Source organism: Haemaphysalis longicornis, unplaced genomic scaffold (genome assembly GCF_048455015.1).
Source record: "Haemaphysalis longicornis isolate Haplotype H1 unplaced genomic scaffold, Haemaphysalis longicornis Haplotype H1 scaffold_2, whole genome shotgun sequence".
NCBI lineage: Eukaryota > Metazoa > Arthropoda > Arachnida > Ixodida > Ixodidae > Haemaphysalis > Haemaphysalis longicornis.
The window spans coordinates 62886085-62911285 of NW_027526295.1; the positions used below are offsets into that span (position 1 = coordinate 62886085).

The 25201-nt window shown below is 48.5% G+C and overlaps 1 protein-coding gene across 3 annotated transcripts in view; it reads left to right on the plus strand.

The window, feature by feature from the left end:
* Lrch (Leucine-rich-repeats and calponin homology domain protein) overlaps positions 1 to 25201 on the plus strand; it is an 85268-nt gene that overhangs the window by 46238 nt on the left and 13829 nt on the right. The window contains exons 10-14 of one of the 3 annotated variants that reach the window (XM_077697922.1): positions 4341 to 4512; positions 5207 to 5302; positions 11191 to 11487; positions 17477 to 17554; positions 22279 to 22921. In XM_077697922.1, the coding sequence (XP_077554048.1) occupies positions 4341 to 4512; positions 5207 to 5302; positions 11191 to 11487; positions 17477 to 17554; positions 22279 to 22572 (937 nt within the window). In that variant the 3' untranslated portion in view covers positions 22573 to 22921. Of the gene's footprint in view, positions 1 to 4340; positions 4513 to 5206; positions 5303 to 11187; positions 11488 to 17476; positions 17555 to 22278; positions 22922 to 25201 lie in introns of all 3 variants that reach the window. The other 2 variants (XM_077697921.1, XM_077697923.1) reach the window with 2 other exon arrangements.

Genomic DNA, 25201 nt, shown 5'->3' on the forward strand with positions numbered 1-25201 from the left:
TCGCGAGCAAAAATGTGCCAGGCGGTTCACGCTTTACGGCGTGTAGTGCTTGAGCACCGGGTCAAGGCTCCTGTTTCATTGTTTGAAACAGTGAAACGGGAGCCTCGACTACCTTGACGAACATGTGCGCATAAGAAGGTTACGACAACGCTCTGAATGTGGCTTAACTTGTCTTGGCTCCCCATGTAGTCATGATGTAGGACTGATGTCAATGGTACTGCGGCTTGCCTAACGAAAGCGAAACTTGAACAGAGTTTTGATATTAGTTCACCCCGAATACTTCGAAATATCGGAAACTTTAAATTCGAGTCGAAGCAAATTCTAATAGTGTAGTATTTGTTCGAATATTTGAAGCGTGCGAATATTCGCACAAGCCTAGTTTTTTGCTATGTCTGAACATAAAATGTGTGCATACAAATGGTAACGGGAAACGAAGATTTGTTCTTTATAGCCGGGATTTCGTTAAAACCGGGTTCGCTATAAGGGGGCTATACTGTACTTATTTCTGTAAAGCTAAAGTTTTCACCTTCAGGAGATACAGAAACTGCAACCTTATTGCACAGCAAATAATGCAACGCAAACACAAACCGACGGTTTAGGGACTGCACTCATTAAACATTACCACAGAGAAAGGTTAGCTGCTTGACATGTTCAGGGAGCAGCGACGACGTCCTGCTCGTCACAACTCTACCAGATACCGAAAACGGCCACTCGATTGAGACACTAGTAGCGTATTTATTCAGTTGATAGGGCGGTCACAGTTATAAGGCAAGGCTGCAGTTTTGAGTGCAAAAAACATCGTCGCATATATACATACTCAGCTTTGAATATAAGTTGGGGTGTGACTGAGACTACAAATTTTAGAAAAATATGGTAGCTGGTATCGGCAGGTATCTCTTGGCAAGCAGATCCAGCAGTGGGTAGCCCTGATGGCCATGTTGAGGCCACCACTCACATGGGTCCTGTTGTCTGCCAAAGATTTCATCGGGTACATATCTCTCAATCTGTGCTCTCACCCTGCAGTGAAGGTAAGCAAGAGCCCTGGTTGATGAGATTGTCTCTCCACAATGCTGATGTGGAAGGAGTCTCTTCTTGCAGGGCAGGTTCTGTGGGTGTTTCTGGGTTCCCAGTTGAAATTTCTCTCGCTTCCAAAGCCAGGTTTTTGATCCAGTTTGCCATTGAATTATCCTATTTGCACACAACCACTTTAAAGCCAGGGACCGCATTGTGTGTGAGCGCACGCAACTGCCATGAACAACGAAGAGAACGAACTGCTTGTTGACATGCGGAAGCCGGCACTTCTGTAAACGTGCTGCTTTGCGCTCTGCCACCAGGTGTTGGCTGGTGGTGGTCATGATGTGTGGCGTGCCTGCCTGAGCTTTCTATGTGCAGGGCACTTGCCATGTGTTGTATTCCTAGTGTAGAGATTATTCTATAGTATAGAGGTTATTATATCTAGCGTCTGCAACGATGCCTGGGCAGGTGGCTGCAACTGGTCTGCGTTCACCTGTTATCAGTCTGAACATCTCTGTGAATGGGAATTGCTACCTCTCCCTCACATTCGCACACCGGCAAAACTTACGACATCGGGAATCGGAACAACCGTACATTCCAGCGCAAATCTTCCACTTCATGCTTATTGCCATTAGGGGCTCAAACAGCAATATGCGAGCATTGTGGTACACATGGACCTACGTATTTCAGCTCGTTACCATGGTCAAAACTTACAATTACAGTATCACGATTTGGAGGCACGATGTTCATTGCAGGTATGTGTGTACCTGCCGTATGTATGTACCGGCTGTTGTAGCAGGTGCCAAGTCGGTTGATTTCAGGAACAGCCTTTAATCCGAGGCGCACACTGACAGTCTCCACGCAGCAATTCCACCAATCACACGAACTTATCTACGCATGAGGCATCAGTGACGCATTCGCATCAGTACCTGTACGTCGGGTGCTTCCCGCAAGAACATAAATAATAACGTGGCGTGTGCAAACGTGACATGACACCTGCTGTATGTATGCACCAGTTGCGAAACTCCCCGAAGACCCCATGTACCGAAAACCAGTTGGCCCCCTGCCCTGGAAGACGAACATTGGGGCAATGGGGCATTACCCTGCCATCTGTCGGCACAAAGTTGAAGCAGTACTCAAGCACTTGCACCTGCTACCACAAGTCTGAAAACCTAAGTAAACAGTTCCTGGCATATTATTTCCTAATTTAAAAAACAAGCTTTATTTCATTAAGTTGTGTTCTTAAGTAAATTTTTGGCAAAGTTCACAGTTTTTATCCCCTAGGTGCCACGCTTGCACACTTGTCCCTCAGCGTCAACGATGCAGAGGCGCTTGCGTGACTTAGATTCTGAAGTGGGGTTTCGCGACGAGTGTATATTGAAGTTGCCTGAGTGCAACTTGTGCCCCTATTGTTTTCCCATAAACTTGTTTTTGCGATTGGTGTATATTGTTTTCACAACTGATGTGTATTGAAGTTGCCTGGTTGCAACTTTTTCCCCTATTGTTTTTCCATGAACTTGCTTTCGCATTTGGTGCATATTGTTTTTGCAACTGGTGTACTGGTGTATATTGAAGTTGCAGGGTTGCAACTTTTTCCCTTATTGTTTTTCCATATACAGTTGAACCCCTTTATAAGAGACACGTACCGGGGAGCAGTTTCTGTCTCTTATACGAGATGTCTCTTATAAGCAGGGTACCATGTTTTCACTTACTAATCAGACCCTAGTTCAATGTGGGCACCGTATGACTAAAATAAGCTCAAAAGAATGCTACAGCATGTTTCAAAAGATTCATTCCAATTAATGTTTAGCCCCCAGAATTTATGAAACTTTGTTTGCTTCATGACTGTATTTACACTGTTTTTTACAAGTGATTCTACAAGCTTTTTTTCCTTTCCTTGTTTGTGGAAGATGAATCGTAGATGTTGAGTTCACAAGCCTGATGAATAGCCAGAGCACACAGCTTGTTCCGCTGTGTGCTCAGGCTATTCATTACGCTTGCAAGACTCAATGTCTGCAGTACTTCTTGATTGGGAGCTACGCGAGTGGGAGAGCCCACATGTGTGATCGCACTCCATCCAATGGATGGCAGTAAGCTTCAACCACTTCTGTCAGTTGCATTTCCATTGGCAGGGCTTCTCATTGTCATTTCATAGCTGACTGAACCACTTTGTGTTTGCTGAAATTACTATATTAAATAGTGACTGCAGGTGTCTGTCGTCCACCCGTGTTTCCACAATGGAAGCAACTGCAATTAGTGACTGGTGGCACTGCATCTGAAGTTAAAATGTCTGTTACAAGCGAGATTATTGATTAAACTTCAAGGGTGACTTGTCCCTTATAACCAATCTCCTACATCCAATGTCTGTTATAAAAGAGGTCGATTTAATGGGAAAGATAGGGCAGCCAACCATGTGGGTGAATAGTGTCTCTTATACCCATTTGTCTCTTACATCAGTGTCTCTTATAACGAGGTTCAGCTGTACTTGCTTTTGCAACTGGTGTATATTGTTCTTGCAGCTGGTGTACTGGTATATTTTTGCAACTTGTGTGTATTGAAGTTGCCTGGTTGCAACTTTTTCTGCTATTGTTTTCCATAAACTTGCTTTCGCAACTGTTTTATATTCCACAACTGGTGTATATTGTTTTCGCAACTGGTGTACTGGTGTATTTTTGCAACTTGTGTGTATTGAAGTTGCCTGGTTGCAACTTTTTTCTCTTGTTTTTCATAAACTCGGTTTGGCAACTGGTGTATATTTCGCAACTGACGTGTATTGTTTTTTGCAGCTGGTGTACTGGTGTATTTTTGCAACTGGTGTGTATTGAAGTTGCCTGGTTTCGACTTTTTCCCCTATTGTTTCTCCATAAACTTGCTTTCACAACTGGTGTATGTGCCACAACTGGTGTATATTGTTTTTGCAGCTGGTGTACTGGTGTATTTTTGCAACTTGTGTGTATTAAAGTTGCCTGGTTGCAACTTTTTCTCCTATTGTTTTCCATAAACTTGTTTTGGCAACTGGTGTATATTTCGCAACTGGTGTATATTGTTCTCACAACTGGTGTACTGGTGTATTTTTGCAACTTGTTTGTATTGAAGTTGCCTTGTTGCAACTTTTCCCCTATTGTTTTCCATAAACTTGCTTTCGCAACTGGTGTATATTCCACAACTGTTGTATATTGTTTTTGCAGCTGGTGTACTGGTGTATTTTTGCAACTTGTGTGTATTGAAGTTGCCTGGTTGCAACTTTTCCCCTATTGTTTTCCTTCCATAAACTTGTTTTGTGGAAATGAACATTCATTCATTCACTCAACTCTGGTGACTTGCAGGTTGGCGGGTGCTGGTGTCAAGGAGGCCCCCGCTCCTCCCCGACGGGTTCAGCACCAGCAGACGTACCGAGAGTTCAAGGAGGCCCTACGGCAGCAGCGCCTGGCACCTGTGCAGCCACAGCAGATAACAGCGCACCAGCAGCAGCAGCAGCCACAGCATAGGGTCACACCTGTGAGTAGTGGCCGCTCCCTTTCAGAGAAAAGAGGCTGATGCACAAAATTAAGGCCATTACACTCAGTGTGAAAGCTGTCGGAAGTGCAGAGCAGTGATTCGCCATGACGGGCTGTAGTGCCATTATCCGCTCACTGCTGCCACCCGATGCAGTTCAAATTTCCCGCCTTCACAGGGCTCGTGCACCCCCTGCCTGAAACTGGGCCAGCAAGAGTTCTGTTCTTTTTGTGCTTGCTTTCCCTCCCACATGTGCCGGCGTTGCACTGCCACTCTCTTTCGCTTACTATCGCAAAAACCAGCCCAACAAGTGTTCCTAACTAAATGAACATGGGCACTGCTGGTTTTACGTATATTTTGCCTCAAATGTACCAGCAGTTTTCTTTGTGCTAAACAACGGGGAGATGTATGACAAGCGGCAGTGGTTCACGAGTTTTGAATGCTTATGACTATACAAACCGCTTGTCTTTCGAAGCCTCTGGGTTACGTCACGGCGACGGAACGCCATGTGGCTCTACTTGGTTCCAGCGATCGAGCTACGATGACAAGGCGAGCCCCTACAGTGCTCTGCACTTAAAAATCTTAACCTGCCTTCATAAAGGCGAAGTAGTGTCATTGATTTGTAGGGTCGTGCGAATAGCTCTCCGTCTGTGCTCATGGTGGCAACCTTCTGCATGGTGTTGTCGTTCCGTTGCAGGAGGAGGAGTTCCGTGCGCGGCACGAAGCCATTGTGCAGCGGCTCGAGGCCAGCTGGGCTCAGCAGCGCAGCAGCCAGCCATCCTCACCCCTGCCGGTCAGTGTGGCTGTGACACAGTCAGCGCCTCCTCCACCCCCAGTTTCCCCCTTGGTGGTGTTGATTGTTTTGTCGGGCATAACCTTGGAATCCTTAACCCTTGAAAACCTGGAACCCTTGGACCCTTGAAACCTTGGCCTTAGGCAGACCTTGAAACCTTTTTCGGATTGTGATGTTGGCCACTGCCCTGTGCTAAGTCCGCTCATATGTAGGAAGGGAACAACGTTAAGGTGTTTAAGGGCCTCTATATATGTAGTCCGGTAACCCAAGCACCCTTTGGTGTGTCTGCTGCGCAAAGTTTGCTGGTGCTTCTGCGGATTTCGAAAGTCGAGAGCTCTGTAAGTGTGAGAGAAAAACAGCACAGGGGCAAAATTGTAGAGATGAGTAAAAACGAGGGACCAGCAGCAAAGAAAAGCTGAATGAATGAAAAGTCTTTATTGTGGAATGGCTCTTTGGCCTAATAGGAGGGGAAGAAGGGTGTCGGAGAAAAGACAGAAACAAAGAAAGAAGAGAAAGAAGTGCGTACACACATGCGTGTACATGGTATACATTTGCAATCACATGCGGCGATCGATGCCTGCCTCGTGAGCGAACGCCCAGAGGGAGAGCAGGGTGTCGCGGCTGTTGTTGCTGCTGGGGGTGGTCCATTGATGCAGAGTGCTGATGTGCGGTGGCAGGTACTGGGCACGGAGGTCCCGGTAGCCAGGGCACTCCCACAGCATGTGGGTCACTGTTGGGCACACTTCCATGGTGCATGTGGAGCAGCTCACTATGGGGCCCTGTTCGTGGTCGCTGTCGTCGCTGTCGTCGTCGGTAGCCCCGGGCCTGCATCGGTGGTGGGCCCGCCATTTGGCGAGCACGTCTGCTGTTAGTGCGGCCCCCGCACGTGTCTTGTGGATGAGGACCTGAGCCCCCCGTGGCAGTCCTCGGGGCAGTGGGTGGTGGTTGGTGGGGATGTGCTGCCAAAGGGCGCGCCTTCGCTCCCTCTTGGCTGCCAGAATTTTGGCTCTTGGGTCGGGGTCGTCTGGTGCGGGCATAGTCTGGGTCACCAGGGCGGAGCGGTCGTCCATTAGCTCGCTCGCCAACGCCTGTGCGGCTCCATCGCCAATGCCACCGGCGTGACCTGGTACCCAGTCCACCCTCACCTCCACTCCATATTGCTGGTACAGCACTGTGCTTGCCATTTTGATCCTGTGAGCAAGCGTGCCAGTCCTGGGGGTGCGGCCAAGGATTTTTATGGCCTCTCTACTGTCTGTGTAGATCACCACAATCTCCCCTGTCTGCCTCAGTCCTCGACGGGCCTCCCCACAAACCCCGTCCACTGCACACAGGATGGCGGACAGTGAAATCTGGTCTGGGCTGGGTCGGTGCTCATGCACGTGGATTTGTCTGCATGTGCCGATTGGGGAGATCGCAGCTAGCCTGGCTCTGCGCGTGATGGGGTCCCAGGTGGCTGCCGTGAACACAGAGTTCCGGGTTCTGTCAGTACAGGCAGCTGCTGCTCTACGCTCCGCTTCATGATCCTGCTGATGGCACTTTTTGGAGAGTGGTTTGGGAAGCTTGAGGAGCACATCGAGCCAAGGCTCCAACAGGCGTGGCAGTTTGGGTGCATCGGGGGGTAGTTCTTTTGTGAGGGTGAGGAGTCCTCTACCCGCAGTTGTGTTTTGCCGTCGTAGCTCATGGCCTTCATTGTGTGCCTCGATAAAGGCTTTGAGGGGAGGGAGGCCGGAGTACCTGTAGAGTTCTTCAGTCCTCGTGTGACGCGGCAGGCCAGTTATTGCGCGGAGACATTCGAGATGGAGGACCTCCAGTTGTGCGTAGTGGGTTTGGTTCAATGTGAAGCAAGCTGCTCCGTAGCATGCCTTAGAGGTGAGGGTTGCCAGGCATAATGTCCTGATGGTGCGTGTGCCGGCACCGCCAAAGTGGTTGCCTATGCGGCGGATCAGGTGGAGGTGTCGGCGCCACGTTGGCTTAAGCTGACGGATCCATTCCTTTGGTCCACCAACCTCACTGAGGGGAACCCCAAGGATCCTCACCCACCGCTCCGCTGGTCGGGTGATGGTTTTGCCGGCCAGTGTAAGGCTTATCTTCGCTCGCTCAGAGTCGTAGCCACCTACCAGGAGGAGGTTAGTCTTTTCCGGTGACGGCTGCATGCCAGTGGAAGGGAGGTAGTTGTCGATGGTGTCCAAGGCTTGCTGCATGATTCCCTGTACATCTGCTGTGTTCAAGTTCGTGCCCTTGGGGTCCACCCACAGCGTGATGTCATCTGCGTAGAATGTCAAGCCCAGGTGCGGAATTTTCCGTAGCTCTACAGCCAGACCTTGCATCACGATGTTAAAGAGGACTGGAGACAAGATGGCACCCTGCGGCACTCCTCTGGAATTTGAGAATGTCCTTGGGTGGCCCGATCCAGATTTGACCTCAAACGTTCGGGCCACCAGGAATGATCGCACAAAGTTCATGATTCGTGTGCCAACTCCAGCCCCATCGAGAGCCTTCAGTATCGCTGTGTGCGCCACCGTGTCAAAGGCTTTCTGCAAGTCTACTGCCAGGAGGATGCCAGGAACCTTAAGGCGACCCCGACGGCCCCCTCCCACCAACTGGCGCAGTAGCAGAAGGCTGTCTTGAGTGCACAGCCCTGGTCGGAAGCCCGTCTGGGCTGGATCGAAAAAAGCTGGGTTCTCCTCTTCGAGGTGGTATGTGAGCCGAGTCAGCACCATGCGTTCGAGGAGCTTGCATAGCGTTGACGTTAAAGCTATAGGTCGGAGATTCTTGATGCTGTTGGGTTTTTTCCCTGACTTTGGGATGGGGTAGATAATCGAATGTTTCCATTCTGCTGGGATGCTCCCAGTTCGCCAAATCTCGTTCAGCTCGTCCAGCAGCAGGAGCTTCTCTGGTTCGTCAAGGTTGAGGAGCATTCGCCAAGTGATACCATCCCCGCCTGGAGCACTGCGCACGTTGGCAGCATCCAGGGCCAGAGTCAGCTCTTGCAGAGTGAATGGTGCCTCAGCTCCCAGGTCACTGGCTGGTTTACTTGGTTCATAGGTGCGTGGGTCTGCTGGGATGGCCGGTTGTGGAAAGAATGCCTCAGCGGCGGCCACCTCGAATTCTTCTGGCGTCAGGTCTAAGGCCATTTGTATGTTGAGTGCCGAGTTTTGTGTCTTGTGCTTGCCGGACATGGTTCGGTGGGTTTGCCATAACTTGCGAGTGCTGGTGTGCTTGTCAAAGGTTTCGCAGTATTCAAACCACCTCGAACGGGCAAGCTGCTTGGCATATCGGCGAGCCTGAGCAGTTTTGTTGCGCACTCGGAGGAGATCCCCGTATTGCCGGCCATTGGTCAGGTAGATTTTGTGAAGGCTCTCCCGTGTGGTCCATAGGTTCAGTAAGTGCTTATCCGGGGTAGGAGCTGACTCGTCTACCATCAGATGTCGTGTGGCCTCCTGTGCTGATCTAAGGAGCCGTCGGGTCACCGGGACCCTCTTGTCGTGTTCTGCCACTGCTTTCCGGAACGCATCCCAATCTATTGCTTTGGATCGGCGAGGGCGGCCTGTGCAGCCACCCACAGACAGCTCCAGCCAGAGCGGGTAGTGGTCTGAGCCCATTGGGTCCGCCCCGCGTCTCCATTCCGTCACTAGGCCCTTGTCAGCCCAGGTGAGGTCTGGGGTGGTGTCCCGCTGGTCCACTCGGGGGCTGCAGCGTGTCGGGTAATCTGTGTCATTGGCCAGTATCAAGCGTGCCGTCTCGGTTGCTTGCTTGATCTGCAGGCCCCTGGCATCTATTTTCTGGTAACCCCACTCCTGGTGTTGCGCATTAAAGTCGCCTGCTATGAGAATGTGGTCCTTTGGGTAGTGCTGCCGGAGGTCTGCCATCCATTGAAAATTCACTCTGCCACGCAAGCCACGCCTGGAACAACTGGGTTCAGGCCGTCCGTAGTACGAGACCATGAGGAGTCTGCGTTTGCCAAGAGTGCAGCGGACAGCCACTACTTCCTGCACTGAGCTGCAGTAGGCCGACGTGTCGATCTGTGCCTGCGGGATGTCACGCCGTACGAAAACTGCGGCCTGAGCTTCGATAACCTTGTTCTGCTGCCCCCTGTTATTCCTGGCGTGCTCAATGGTAGGCTGAAAGTACCCATTGTAGCCGGTCACGCCCGGCTCAGTGCCCCTGGTCTCCTGCAGAAGAAGTGCAGCTGGCTGCCCCGTGAGGCGGAAGAGCTCGTTGAGCTCGGTCGCGCTCTGTCGCAGCGCGCGGCAGTTCCACTGCAAGACGTCAGGGGGTCGCTCAGGCGGAGAGGGCTGTGTGCTGCTGTTCCGGGCCATGTTCACCGTGACTAAGTCTCTCTGTGCTAGGCTGCATGGCCATCTGCATGAGTTGCTGCATTAGTTGTTGTTGCAGTTGAATGTGCTGTTGCAGCAGTCGCTCTTGGCTGTGGTGCTGTTGTAGCAGCTGGTCCTGAAAGGATTTCAGCCACGTTGGCTCTTCTATGGTGGTGCTCTGCCATGTTGGTGCACTTTTGGGGTCAGGGGGATGCTGTGTTGTTGGGGTTTGGTCGGGCCGTTTGCTGTGCTGTTGTGTTGAGTCCGAGGGGCGGAGGTCGTGCAGCTCTGGTTGCTTATCCTTCCTGCCGGGGGAAGGCCGTTGTCCCGCACTCTGCTCCGGCAACTCGTGCCCGATTTGTTTCATGCCAGCGATGTTAGCACTTAGCATTTTCACACGCTCCTCGCGTGCTTTTTGTTATACAGCTATACAGCTTTCTATAGCTGTACATATAGTACTCTATATATAGTACTCTATATAGTATAGTATATAGTATATAGTATATATATAGTATATATATATATATATATATATATATATATATATATATATATATATAGTATATAGTATATATAGTATAGTATATAGTATATAGTACTCTATATAAAGCTATACAGCTTTCTCAAGAACTTCGCATTTGTAAAAACTCTTCCTGGTCCAGGATTGCGAACCGGGACAAATTTTTCTTCAACAGCGAAGTTTCAAACTTGTACAGCTTTCCTTTGTAGCAGCACAGCTGCACTTTAGGTGGATGCAAAATTTTCCCTTTGCAGAAACTTATTATATTACTCCACCTTGGGGATTTTCCCGAAGCTGGTCGATTAACAGGGTGGACGGTCGTAGAGTTAGTTTTTTATTTACTGACCAATTTCAATGAAACTGCACAGCAATATGGAGTTTTTTTGTACTGATTTCAAATCTGTAATTATATTTTTTGCAAGTTGAATATTTTTTGAGATGGTTAGTGATTAATTGCCATTATTTTGGGTCACAAAATAATCTTTCTATACAGAATGGCGATTACCCCATGGCTATGCAGACGAATGACTACAGAATACAATGTTGGAAGAACTTTTTTTTGATTTAGCTGTTGTTGCTCATTTTACAACACACTGAACTTCACTCCTCCTGCGCTCTGGCACAAATGGCTCACAGATGGTGTCAATTGAACACAATAATAAGTTTCCAAAGCCTCCACTTAAAAAACTTGTTTCCAACATTAAGCAAAAAAAAATTAGTTGTACCTGCTCTTGGTGCCGAGATATCCAAAAGCGAAATGCAATCTTCGCATTGCAAGAAAAGTGTTGCATCACCGTTGAATTATGCGCGAACTGAGTTGTCAAATATGGTGCCTTTTGATGAGGAAATTTGCAGACTGACAGAAAAATGGCTGTGCGTGCCTAAAATGCCATTTTTCAGAAAACTATTTTTTGACCGTTTTTCGGCTCCAAAGACCATCCATCTGCCCCCTTAACACTCTCAACGCAACGTGATGAGTTTTGTTGTGAGCCACTAGTAGTTGAAGTGCAAGTGACAAGAGCCAAGAATCGGGGGTGCTCCACTTGCAGCAGACCCCTCCTCCTGGGTCGAGCGGGGCGCGGACGCCCATGCGAGCCGCGGCCACCACCCCTCCGGCCCTGGTCAGCGGCCACATGGGGGGGGACTTCACGATCCGCCGGGGCCTGGAGCGCGCCCGGGAGGAGCAGGAGCTGGTGGAGCAGCTGCGCTGGGCCATCGAGAGCCGGCTCAAGGTGCAGCTGCCCCCCGAGGTGGGGCCTTCACTGGTGGACGGCGTCGTGCTCTGCCACCTGGCCAACCAGGTGCAGCCCCGCGCGGTCGCCTCCATACACGTGCCCTCCGCCGCCACGGTGAGTGCGCACGCGGCAGTCCGTCCCCCCCAGTGGGGCTCTTTGGTTATCGCTGTCGGACTCGCAGCAGACTCCGCAGGAAGCATTCTCGCACTCGTTTACCACATATATATTCGTGCAAGGGTGGGGAACTTTCAGACTATCCGCGGTGAGTCTGGGACTGCAAGTTGAAAATCTCCGACGCGGGCAAGCGGTGAAGAACAGAGAGGGGAATAAGAGGCTGCTGTGGGTGGTGATCAATTATGGTCGCAAGTCATGTGGCCAGTGTGTGTGTGTGTGTGCACCAGTGTAGACAGTTATGTCGTGGCTGCACAAAGGTTTGAGTTTAGAGTTTGGGTGAAATACTGTACTATTCGCTCCTTTCAGTGTTTGCGGGGTGGGCTGTAGAAAATGCATCATTCAGCGGTAATGTGCCGTTTTCACGACAAAACAGCATTGAAGCGTGTGAAATCTGGTGGGTTCGTCCCTGCACAACCAACTGACCCGTTTTACCTGCCCATTTTAGCTGACAGTGACAGCTCGATGGTTTATAGCAGTGACTGCCAGCCATGAGATCATGTGCCCTTGCTTTCATATATACCCAGGACGTCACTGGCGGCAACGCTTTTGATCAAACGGCTATAATCTCGTGCCCTCATGTGTGAGCTTTGTTCCCGTCCTGTCTTTTTCGAGTGCCTCATCACGCGTGGGTGTGTGTTGTCATGACAGCTACAGGGGTGAGACAGCTGCGCATATTGCGCCTTTCTGATACAATTCCATTTTCCTGCGCCAAGCTGCTCCAAAAGCACGAAAATGGCGAAAATTGCGCCAAACTGCTCCAGAAGAGCCTCAACGGCACAGATTTTGATGCTCATGTCAGTTTCGGCGGGGACGAAAGCCTCCCGCATCCCGGTCACCGCTTTTATCGTCGGTCAATCGCAAACACAGAAATGGCACAAATAGAAAGACTGAAACGAAGCAAGCGATAGCTTCTAAAACTCGATTCGCTTTCCGTCCGGGTTCGCTGAAACGGCCTTCTCAATTAGGCATCGCTGTGGCAACAAACATGGCCGCCGCCTGATCTGGCTGCTATTAACGCGCTCAGTGCGTATCGCCGATATTTTCCCTGGTTTATTTTACGCTATCAGCTGGGTTCCAGTCTATTCGTTCTATCTGTTGTGGCTCTGAACAGTGACGTTAGCCCGGGGATATGGTTTTAGGTTGGTGCCAGATTACCAGAAGTTGCCATGGGCGGCTCGAAAAAAAGTTCATTGAAATGTGGGGCCTACGACTTAGGCGTGGTTTGTCCTTGAGTGCGAAACGCGGTGCGCGTCTATAATCGGGTTCGTGAAGTGAATTTTTTGGCTGGTTGTGCTGTTGTAAAATGCTGAGGTGTTGCTTTGCTTCGAAGCGCGATCGCGAGCCTCGAGGATGGAACGGTTGACACGAAAGTTGCGGGCTTTGCTGCGGCGCCGCGACCTGTTGAGGCAGCGCCCAATAGCTGCAGGACTACACGGTTGCCATAGCACGCGACTATAACACTTGATGTATGCAAAGTGAAGTTTTATGTCAAAATCTAGGTGGCTAAACAATAACGCTACTCAAATGACCATAAGGTTAACCTGTGCCCCGGGGACTGAAACGGGTAGGCTGGTTGGGCTATGCGACCGTTTGCTCGAAGCTGCTCAACTGTCGCCGTGACTACAGTCGTTTGTACAACGCAGCCTGGGATTACAAAAATAATAATTCTAGCATTAAAACAGCAAAAAAAGCCACAATTGCGGAGCCCTTAAATTTGATGAGAGTTTTAGCAGTCCGCCTGTTCCGTCGTGTACGTAGTTACCGTGCTCACCGGGACTCGTCTGGGCACTTGGGCATTCGTAGCCGTAGGGGGATTAGTTCCGCGGACCTGCCTTCGCCTTGTCCGCGCCTCCTCGCCCTTCCGCGCGCGCAGGCGCAGACCGGTCCGGTCAACCCGGTAACAAAGTGACCAACAGAACAGACGGACTGCTAAAACTCTCTAATGTTAACGGCAGTTTTGTTGTCAGTGTTCGTGCAGGCGCAACACAATATCACCAGTTAGGAAAAAGGTAGTGCAGTTAGTACTTTGTGATACTCTTAAAAACTTTCAGGTACGGCCGTTTGAGTGTTCTGTGTATTCAAAACTGATTGAAATGTGCACTTGACCTTGCAAATTGCTGAAATAATGATTTTTTAAGCTCACAAGATGATGTATTAATTGTCCCTAACTGCTCCAAATCAAGATTCTTCTGCTCCAAAATCGAAATTTTGCTGCTCCGAAAACTGCTCCCAAATCTGTTTAGGCTGTCTCACCCCTGCAGCTACCATAAAAGTCGGAATATAGGTTGGCCCCCTTACCTTGACGCCGGCAAATGGGGGGAAAAAATTGGCCGTATATCTGCTCCTCTCGCTGCGAATGTCGACAAAAGACGGTAGTCTTTCATCGACATTTGCCAAGTGAATGCCTCCCTTTGCTTTCCTGCTCACCTCTCATGCTGTTCCTCTCCTGTTGCGCTCCTCCAAAGGTAAACGTGCTACGGGTTTGCTGAAGTCAATTTACATTTACCGCGTTCCACTACTCCAGGCCGGGTTCCTCGATGCTAGCGCTGCCGTACGGCAGAGACACGTGTGAACTGAGGCGTTTGTAGGACCACATTGCCCTACTCCACTTGCGTTCCAAGCAGAACACGGAACCTATCTAGTGGAACCTTTCGTAACTCTTGCCATTTGATTTCTTAAAATGCCGCCAGAAACTATAGTAGCGTGGGCTACAGTAGGCAACGGAGTGAATGTTTTTTCTGCAGTGGATGTAGTCTTTCATTTCGCAAAAATCAAGCATCCATAATTTTTTTTATGAAGGAATACTGTAAATAGCACTCGCATATTGATTTTCTGCCTCGTTATTTGCGTAATGTTCTCTTCTTGTTCAACAATGTTGGCAAGTATAAACATTGAAACCGCGCTTAGACATTTAGATTTGGTTGTGGGTATAAAAGATTATTGCGCAGTTTTCGCTTCACTTTGGCTGGGTGTCTGAATCGAGTCACAGACACAGACAGACAAACAGACAGACCAAAATTTTTTCGTTTAAATAGCCGAAGAGAGACCATCATCTTTAAAAATTAGGTACGCAAAATCGATTTGTTGAGGCTGTAAGCACTTCTTTTGTCTGACGTTACTTGTGAAATCTTGTTGGACAACTGCTTCTGTCTGTCAGTCTCCCACACAGCAAGTCGTGCTCGGTGCTGTCCGGGGAGTTGCTTATGGAATACTCCTTAAGCACTCACAAGACCATGCCATCAGGAAGTGAGCGCCAAGCATGAAAAGTCCACGTGCACACCGTCGTGAGACCCGGTCTGTGCAGGCAGCCAGCAGACATCTTAAGTTGTTGCCAGCGGCCATCCATTTCTTAGAGACATCACACGACGCACCTAAGCAAAAGTCACCTTCTTCAGCTCCAGGTGCACAGCGCAGCACCCACAAAACAAGGTCTTTGGAGCGTTGCATACCGATCGAGAGCTGCCCCTTCTGCTTTTGCCAGTAGCGTGCACTCTTCTTTTTGGTGACACTGAACTGGCACTAGCTGGGCATGTTGCCATTGCCTTGGGCACAGTGTATGACGCTTCTGTTAAATGCTGTGGTGAACTGGCACCAGGTGCCTGAACTTATCTTGAGCAAGAAGAAAATAGCACGCATGCGCTCACTGACAGCGAGGGAAGCGTAAACAAGAAAAGATGGCGGTGCGTCCGATTGATGTCGGTGGTGATGGTGCCTTTGCAGTTTGGATGGGCCCCATAGACTGCTTGGTTGCCAAATGACAACTGGCATTATGCCGGTGACTGGTATATAAATCAAGAGATGACTTTTTGGCAAATTTTTCTGAAAAAATTTCGACCTAGATTCCGACTTCTACGATACTCTTTTGGCGCCCGAGAACATGTGGAGAATTTTTCTTCTAAAAGCAGCCTGTCAAATATACAAGGCGTTCTGCTGACCTTTGTCTTTTTTATTGTCATGAAAAAGATATTAGGGGACACATGGGCTGCACCCGCAACTGAAGTTCAATTACCAAAAAAATACCCAGATGTACAAACACCCTGTCTTCTTTGTAGGAAAAGTATTTTCGCTAAATGTAGTCTGGAGTACAGCAGGGGTGCTTCTGTCCACAAGTTTTTTCTTGATAAGCATTGAGAATGCTCACACAGCCCTGAGCCCCATTCAGGCTGTGTGTGTTCATGTGATCTATGCAGGCTGTATGCAGATAACATAGCTGCACCATCAGAAACGCATGCCTCTAGCATGTTTTTTTGTTTTGTTTTGTTTTGTTTTTTCTGGTGTTGGCGTGGGATAATGTACCATAGGAGTCATTGTGCACACAGATCCCTTTTTTTTTTTTGCAGAACTGTAAGTCCTCAAGAGCTTTTTCTCTTCTTTCTTTCCCTTGCTGTTCATTTTCTTTTGGTAAAAGTGCCGTTTAGTAGCTAATTGACACTATCTGGTAAGGTGCGTAACACGGGTATATGATTCTCAGTCAGTCATCAATCGCTTGACAACTTTGTCTTTACCACATGCCATACGAATTGTTCTAGAAATCACCAAGGAAACTACCACCGCCTTTCATTCGACAGTGCTGTGTTTACAAATCAAATTAGTCTCGCACAAACCTAAAACACAAAGAACAAGCTGCCAACAGCGCAGCTCAGATCGAGGGTGAAATGCGCTTTTACGGTTTGTGTGGGTTGATCTCAGCAACATTGTCACTGCCATCAAAAGATGGCGCCCCTCATGACAGCGGCAGTGAGGTATGGTGCCGTAGCATTAGGAGCTGTTTTACGGGGAAAAGGCAATGATAATACTTAGGGGAAACAAAAAAAAAACAGGGAAAACATGCTACACAAGAGAGACAGGGTGCAAGGACAGTCACTGGAGGTCGCTCCACTCGCTGGCGTTGTTTGCCACCTTGCCTGTCCTTGCCTCAACTGTGTTTGCAGACAATGCTCTACGTTGGGCGCCAAAATGTGGTGTGGGTCTGGCTCGGATGGACCTCCACACGCAGTTGCCTGCATGGGAGGCAGGCAAAAGACAAAGGCAACCGACGTCAACATCAAAGGGGGTTTATTCCCTAGACCACCCTAGCGCTCCCGTCTTCTACATTGTTGACGCGTCTCGCCTTGCTTGAGGGGCCGGAGTTGTTCGACTCCACCACTACCAGTGGATGATGGTCGGTCCATGCTGGAAAGGCGGGAAGGAGCTGGGTTGCTATGCCGCCGCATGCCATGATGTTCCTGCTCTTGCCAACCACTACCACCAATGTCTCTCTTCCGCCGTCCGCACCGGCACATTTCGTGCGAGCACAAGGATGCGGGTTGGAATCCCGGCCCTGGCGGTAGCTTTTCTCATGGAGGCGAAAAGCAAAAACACCCATGTGTATGAGATTTCGGAGCACGTTAAAGATCCCCAGGCGGTCAAAATTACTCTGGAGCCTTCCACTACGGCACACCTCATCGCTTGTATTGCGTCGGCACGTGAAACTGTACAATCAATCAATCAATCATCTTGTGCGCCGAGGTGGTGGTGCCATCTCATGGGGCACAAGTGAACCTCGCCGTCACTGCCGCTGCTGTCGAAGGCTTGCGCGGACATACTTGCGCCGTCATACTCGTCTCGGACCAGCTCAAGTGTCTCATCTGCCAACCGCGGATTGAGCTGGAAACGCTAGTTTCCACAATTCCCACAACCTTCGATGCTCCCCTTTGTGGTGCAGCAGAACCTGACTTTCAAACTGCAGGATAAAATAGTGCTGCTTAACTCTAACCTTAGTAAAACTTTAAAAAATGTTGCTTTTCTCCTGGATATTGACTGGTACAGGTTTTTTTTTTCTTTCTTTTTTTTCCCCCCAAGGATTACGTGAAGAAAGTGCAAAACTGATCTCCCACACGAACAGTTCTGCCGCAGTGAAGTGACAGCAGCCGTCTGTCGTTCCTCGCAGCCCAAACTGACCCTGGCCAAGTGTCGGCGCAACGTGGAGAACTTCCTCAACGCCTGCCGCCAGCTGGGAGTGCCTGAGGTGAGCCTGGCGTTGTGCATTATGCGACCCCTCTGGTGCTGTGCGTAGTGTCTCCTTCACTAGTGGTTCTCAGGCACGCCTGGGTTCTCTTCAGCTCTACCCGATGGGCACCGTCCCAATCATTGCCCTGCTCAAAGAGGGGCACCAGTACAGGTTTCTGTAAAACAAGACATTATTAAACACAACACGGAGGGGCAGACTGAGGGCATCTTGTTGAAGGAATTTGTTTTCATATACAGTCGAGCCAACTTATAACGATACCGTTTATAACAATATATCTATGGTAAAATAAACCACTTATTACAATGCTTGCCGTGACATCAGATATCGCAGTTGAATCCTGTCGGAGCGTGCACTGACAATGTGAGCTGCCACCGGCCGATGGCATGCGCTGCGACCCGCGATGCGTCTTATTCCTCCCACCCCTCGAAAAAATTAGTTGACTACGCCTCCTAACGCGAAATCTATAATGCGAAATCGTTGACATGAAATTTCATTAACGCGAAAACGCTTTCCAAAACCATTTCATTACTGCGAGGTAGGAAATACTTTGGTTTCTATATACGTTTGCTGGGGATCTGAAAATATTTCGTTGCTGCGGGAATTTCATACTCGCAGGATTTTGTTATTGCAAGGATTGACTGTACTTCCAAATAATCATAACCTCCTCCCCCCCCACCCCAACCCAACCCAACCTCCATACCCTCTTCTTCAAAAAGGCATCAAAATATCCAAACCATTTTGGAAACCACCTGGGTTGGTACCCAGCTATGGTGCAACAGTGCCTAATGTGTATAAGATCTTGGTGTGTGTTAAATGCGGTATAAATTGATTCAAAGCCCTCCACTACATTACCCAACTTCAGAACTGCAGTTAAAAGTTCCCCTTTGAAATGTTAACCAGGGCTGACACACTTGTTGGCAGACGAATGATATTAAGGGATGATAAAAGTTTGGCAGCTTGCGAATGCTTGGTAGTAACAGGGTTCGCACAGGTCCTTGAAAACCTTCAAAACCCTTGAATTTAGAAGTGTCAATTTCAAGGCCTGGAAAGTCCTGGAATTTTTAAATGGTCCTTGAAAACCCTTGATTTTTCTGGAGAGAATCAATGGCCCTGTCTTTTCACAAGAATTTAAAGTGTTTGTCGTGGATTTTAGGTGCTAACAAATGTAAAGAAACATTGTAACAATCCTGCCTTGCAGCAACATTTGTGGATTTAATTTTAGCTGATTCTCGTGCGGACAAAGCAGGAGATGCAGGCAACATTAACCAAGTTTTGAAATCAAACAGCCTCAGCAAGCACAAAGGAAAAAGAAAAACCCCTAAATACCAGCCATGAAATAAAAAATACAGCTGGGGAAGCATTTACGAACCCGTTAGCAACTATCTAAATGTGCACTAATGTGCTTAGGTATTGTGCAATAAAAAACTTTTGCATTGTGTTGGAAAAGTTATAAATAATCCCATATAAAACGTTTGATGGGGCCTTGAAAATGTGTTTTCTGGTCCTTGAAACTCCTTGAAAACCCTTGAATTCTTGCTTTTGAAGTCTGTACGAACCCTGAGTAAATCAGTGCTGTGTTGCACTTTGCCAGCCAACCACATTTATTGCGGTCAACGTCTCAAGGATCTCGGCCTTCCTTAAGAATGCCTTCTTTCCCACCATCATCATAGCAGAAGTGCATGTGGTAGGTAGCGTACTGAACACTTAGAGGAGGTGTTGAGGACTTAGGCTGTAATGCAGTTGCACCCCAGGTGTGCTCCCAAGCATTTGCATTTCTGTACAAAACTACACACAAAAAACAGATTTGTATTTTGGCGGTGGTATACTTTTACATTGTGTTTGTTGTATCGCGATGCTGTGTTGAGACCGAATAACCTTGTTGAACTCATTGTTGTGAAAAAGCTAGTGAGGTTGTGCAGTTTTTGAAACAAATAGCAGGCAGTGTTCATTTCATAGTAATTTTCTTTGAATGCAAACCATTCTTTGGCCTGGGGAAATTACTCAGTGTTGCCTCACGGGCAGAGATCAGAATCCCTGGATCGTTATTGGAAAAAGATACTGTAATGTAAGTGTGAGCGGTGGGAGTGGACTTCGCGTTATTCCTGATGTGGGCTTCACTGCCGTAATATCCCTTGTGCAGTGGTGCACACTTTACAGGAAAATCAGTGACGGGCGCAGTGGCTTACGAGGCTAGATAATCTAGCCAGCCAGGTACTGTAAATTGGGTGAAGCATACAAAGGATGCTTTGCATTTAAAAATAGAGTTTGCTGTACATTAGATCACTGCATTCACAGTGAATATTTGGACATCGATGTTTTGCTTGCTACAGGGGTGGAACTGCTGCGCCAATTGCGCCATTGTGCGCCAATTTGCCCTGCTGCGCCAAGCTGTGCAGAAACGGCAATTTGCGCGATTATTGTCCATTGAGAGCATAAAACGCCAAATCTAGCCGAGTCTTGTCGTCTTCCGGGCAACACTGAGTGCTGGCTACACAATAGACGCAGCCGCATCCATAGCCACGGCAGTTCGGTGCACTCGTTGTTTCCTCGTGGAGTTTATCGCAACGTTGCTATCGCCGCGGCTTTCCCGGAAGGCTGTCACCAGCATGAGTAAAAGTACTTTAAACAGTTATCTAGTGATATAACTTGAGGCATGGCCTCTGAAATTTGCAGCTGCTCGAAGTAAGATGAACGACCCCTTCGCACATCCTTCGCATCAGTAGTTTTTTTATTATTATTATTATTATTATCATTTTTACGCGAGTACGTAGTTACTGTGGTGATTGAAGTCTACTTTTTTGGGACCTGCACGAACCGAGAACCGCGACGACGCGAACTTCCGTGCGAAGGGCTCTTCTGCGATACTAGAGGAGCGCATGCGCACGCTCCTCTAGAGTGTTGCAGCGGCCGCTATCACTTCCCTTTAAAACAGTTGCGTGCAGCGCGCCACACAGCCGCCGTACTCGTTCGCGCGCCGGCGAGGCCAGACTCGACCTCGAAAGCGGGCGTCTTGATGGGATGCCGTGCCCGCTTTCGCCTTCGCGTCTATTACGGAATGAGGCGTCGTGAAATCGCCATCTTCGTTCGCTGCCTACCTTTGCCTGCCTATGATGCCTGCCTTCTCGGTCGACGCGGCGGCGGCAGCTTGCTGCGGATACGGCATCATATTGTACGGCGCCCGTCTTCGTGTTGGGGAATATCGATGCGATACGATGCGCACTCGGCGAGTGCCACTCGGGTAGGGCACGTTCACGACGCCTAATTTCACGGTTGCGGTGACGGCGGCAGCGGGGCGGCGCACTGCACGCGATTGTTTTAGCTTGACTCTACTTTACCAAAAAATTAAAAAAAAGCAGCCACTGTTAGTAACATAGTGTTGATTATTATACAAATAAAGGCCAAAAAGTCGCTACATTTAAAGGAATTGGCAAAAAGCAGGTTTCAGTCCCGAGTAAAGGGTAATATCAAGGTGCTATCTCCTCTTTAAGTTATTGCGCTCCTTCTAAATAATTCTAGCCAATTCTATTTTTCATGCAGTTTTTGGATTAGTTATTTAAGGCCGTCAGTGTGCTGCAAAAGTGCTCCGAAGTAGCCCCTAAATTGCTCCAAACCTGCTCCAAAATGGGTTTTTTGCTGCTCCAAAGCTGCTCCAGAATAAGACTTTTGCTGCTCCCGTGCCTGCTCCAAAAAGCTAGACCCTGCTTCCACCCCTGTTGCTACGACAGGAGTGCTCTTTTAGTTCACTATCCCTGCTCATTTGTGCAGCACTTGGTTTAGCTTCTGCAGGCGGCAGGTTCCTCTGTACACATCAGGTTATTGTTGAGGTGAGCGCGAAGCAAGGCACAGTTGTAAACGGGTGTGCCCACGGGCTTGCTTGCTTTGTGGCCAACTGCGTCCAAACACGATGGTGTTTGAGAAAGGGTGGGGTTAAACCGTGTGGCTTAAAACTTTGTCAGTGGGATCGCTCGTGGAGTTGCCCACATCTTGCCACGTGCGCGCACACACACACATTCACACAGAGAGAGAGAGAGAGAGAGAGAGAGAGAGCACTTCCAAAGGGTGAAGACGTCCAGTGCTGTCTATCCTGTCGATGTGTTGATGGGGCATTGGAAGAAGGGTCATTGACCAGCCTGCGTGTGCAAATCTGTGCTCCTCAGTGAGCAACGAAATGAGTTCAGTCATCTGCTCTCTACTAGTTGGAGGAATGGAATAGAATCAATCCTGCTACCAAAACAGGACTGTAGTACTCCGTCCTTCCTGGTGTGAGGAATGGAGTAGGGGCTGCCACTCACTCAAGATGAATATGGAGGGGCACGCGTCAGTTTCTTCTATGTGTATCTGAGCCCTTCTTCCAGCACTAAAAGGGCAGTGTTGATTAAGGTGGCCGCTAGTACTAGCCGTCACGTGCAGACTTGGAGGGTCGTCATTGACAAAAGCAGATGTGACTTTTACTTTGCCTTGTACGAGAATGTGATCATTTTTTGGTACTGCAGTTGGTGACCGACTTGTATTGCGTGCATGCAAACTCGGGGGTTGTGGCCGCTACCATCTCCTCCTCACTTGGCTGGTGTGGCGTGCATGCTGCATGTGGAGGGGTGTATGTGCACGCAACAGTGACGACACCCTTCTTTCTGTCTCTCTCTGCGCCATCGGCACCCTTGATGATGATGACGATGTCTGTTGGGTGCATGAGCCGGGGGTGGGACCTCTGGTGGCTGCAGGGGGACCTGTTTGCTTGGGAAGACTTGGTGCTTCGCGTAGACGTGGCCCGCGTGGCCGCCACAGTGTCAGCGCTGGCCCCGGCCGCCTCCGTTGCCCCCGGCCTCCGCCGCGGTGACCGTCCGCTGGCGCACATGCTGCTGGCCACCCTGGCGGGGACCTGCCTGCTGCTGCTCTGGGGCACCGACCCCTGGTGGCTTCCTGTGGGCCTCTGCTGTGGACCCTACCTGCACGCCCTGCTGCGGCACTCCCCAGCGGGGCCCTCTTGCTCCTCTTCTGTTCCTCCCCACCGCTAGGCCTCCTCCTCCCCCCGATAGTCGACACTCACCCATACATGTTCTGAGGGAGACGGAGAAGAGCAGACAGCCTTCCTCTCTGCGTTCTCCATTTCGCCAACCCTGTGCTGCGCTGAGGAGGAGGAGGAAGAGGGAGAGGGTGAGCGCCCACTCATATGCCTGTGGGGACAGCGGAGGCAACTCAAAGCTGCTTTTTTTATTCACCTCCTCGTACACCAAGGCACAGAGTTGGGGAAACGGAGCGTGGAAGAGGCAGCATTCCTCGACCTGGTAGCTCCCGTTGCACCGGAGCCACTGAATGAGCTGTGCTCACAAGTAGCAACACTCCCGGCCACAGGATGACGCCTAGGTGGGAATCTTGCACTCGTGCCTGCGGGAACAACACTGCTTGGGTCGTGGTGGATCGGATTGGCCTGGTTCAGAATAGGGCTTGTTGCTGCTGAAATTACGGTGTTTTCTCCAAAATGCCAGGGTTGAAAAGGATGGTGCTCATAATTTTAGGTTTCTCAAGTGGAAAGGGCACACTTCAAGCATCTTGAAGGAAAAGCAAATGTGTGTTTGTCAAGACAAATACGAAATGTGAAAACTAGGGGTGTGCCAATAGTGATTTCTTCTTTTTGAATGAACAGTTCTTTTGTTCGAATTGCTGGGAATTGAATCAGCAGTTTTCAACAAAAAAAAACAAATTTACATGTTGCTAAAGCTTGCTTCTGTTTATTTGCCTTTAGGAAAATAAGATGGCATATATGCCAAAATTTTTCTCTGGCTAATTTAGAACATATCGAAGCTATTGCACTGATATCTTTATTTAGAATATTCAGTTTTATATGGGGCTGCATCTTTCATCTCATGTGATGCCCACAACTACAAGCGTTTCAGTACTGGTAGTGTAATCAGGGTTTATATCCTAACAAGCTGTGGCTTACACATTTCTCTTTAATTAAAAAAACGTAAACAGCAGTTCTCTGAATATTTATTTCAGTTAAGGCAGAAAGTTCGACTAGTCGGTACCAAGTGTAATAAGACATGCTTACTAGTGAAACAGAAACAAGGAATACAAAAGAAACACCGAGTGACACTAGCATCAATCTGTGTTCTTTTTCCTCATCCTTGTGTCTGTTTCGCTAGTAATCGTGTCTTATTACGCTCATGTAAGTTCTAGGAAGGAAACTCTGCATGTGCAGGAAAAATTAGCTTTATTTATAAAACCTCTCCAGCATGCCCTTGTGGCACGGAGGTATCAACCCTGCCTTACTTGTGGGTCATTTTCTCAGTACTAACAAGCACATGAATCTTATTTTTAGAATGCACTTGCGACACATGCACAAGGATCTTAAATGTGGACTCTGCAATGGCATATTTAAGGGGATGTACCAAGGAACTTGAGACTAAAGGACAGTAAGGATGCACAAGGACAAAGCGCTAACTTTCAACTGCTAGTTTATTGAAAAGAGCAGTTATTTAGAACATAGAGCTACATAAAAAACAAGGAAGCAAAGCGACACAAAGAAAAGCAAATAGCATGCCTAATAGAGATGTTCAAAAAGTGTGGAGGCTAAAATTGGCACTAGTGGGTCATAACAAACGTGCATGGTTGTACGAGTATAGCTTCACGAGGGCCGCGATGTCAACACCTTTTTGTCAAGAAAGTTTTATCCCAGCGTCTAGGAGTGCAAAGCAGGATAAGGTCATCACTTTTTTTCAATATGTATATAAAAAAAATATAAACTTTGCACGTAGTTTGCTCAGAAAACTGAGGACATAGGCACTGTGTCAGTACATGGCTGGGCTTTCTCATCTAGAGAGTGTTAAGAGGTTAACAGGAGTATCTTGAGTACGACATTACTGAGGTGCGAAAAGAGAGAAGTGACTGGTTGAGTCAGCCCAGTGCCTTGGTGGTAATAGGAACTCTATGCACACCTGTTTCGCCCTTTAACTTGTCACTGTTAGTGGAGAACAGTGGTGCAAGTTTGCGGCCATTGATAACAGGTTCTCAGTGGGATACATACAGTGCTCAACCAGTTCAGATTCAGTGTAGAGAATATATTTTTCATACATTTTTATCCAAGTTCCGAAACACTTTGAAAATATTTTGAAGTTTTTTATTGGTGCTTTTCAATTCAAAGTCAAATCTAATAACGCATTATTTGCTTTGACATCCAAATGTTTTGAATAGTCACACATTCCTAGTGAAAACTGCTTGCGTCGTCAATATTCTGCCAAGACTAGCAAGACAGAAACCTTAAAAGGAAAGGACACCAGCGCTGGTGTCGTTTCCTTCCTGCGTGAGTTTGCGCTTAGTTTTCAACATTGCACACAAAGTAAGCGTTAATTGAATGTGTATGAATACTTTCGTTTAATAATCCCCGTGTCAACAGTCAGATTTCCGTAGCCTACAGCAAGTACAGTCAAGACAACACTCCAGCACAGCCGCTTATCACCCACCCAAATCGAGCCCCTGGAATGCAATCCGTAGTACTTTTTATTAAGCCGTTCAGGTGCCAATCCGAATCCACCACTACCCATCGTTTCTGTTATGTAGGATGATCGCAATGCTTGGATTTCTTTCTCTCTGGTTGCTGTTGCATGAAACGCTACACTCCAAGCCACTTTTGTGTACTCCAGAAAG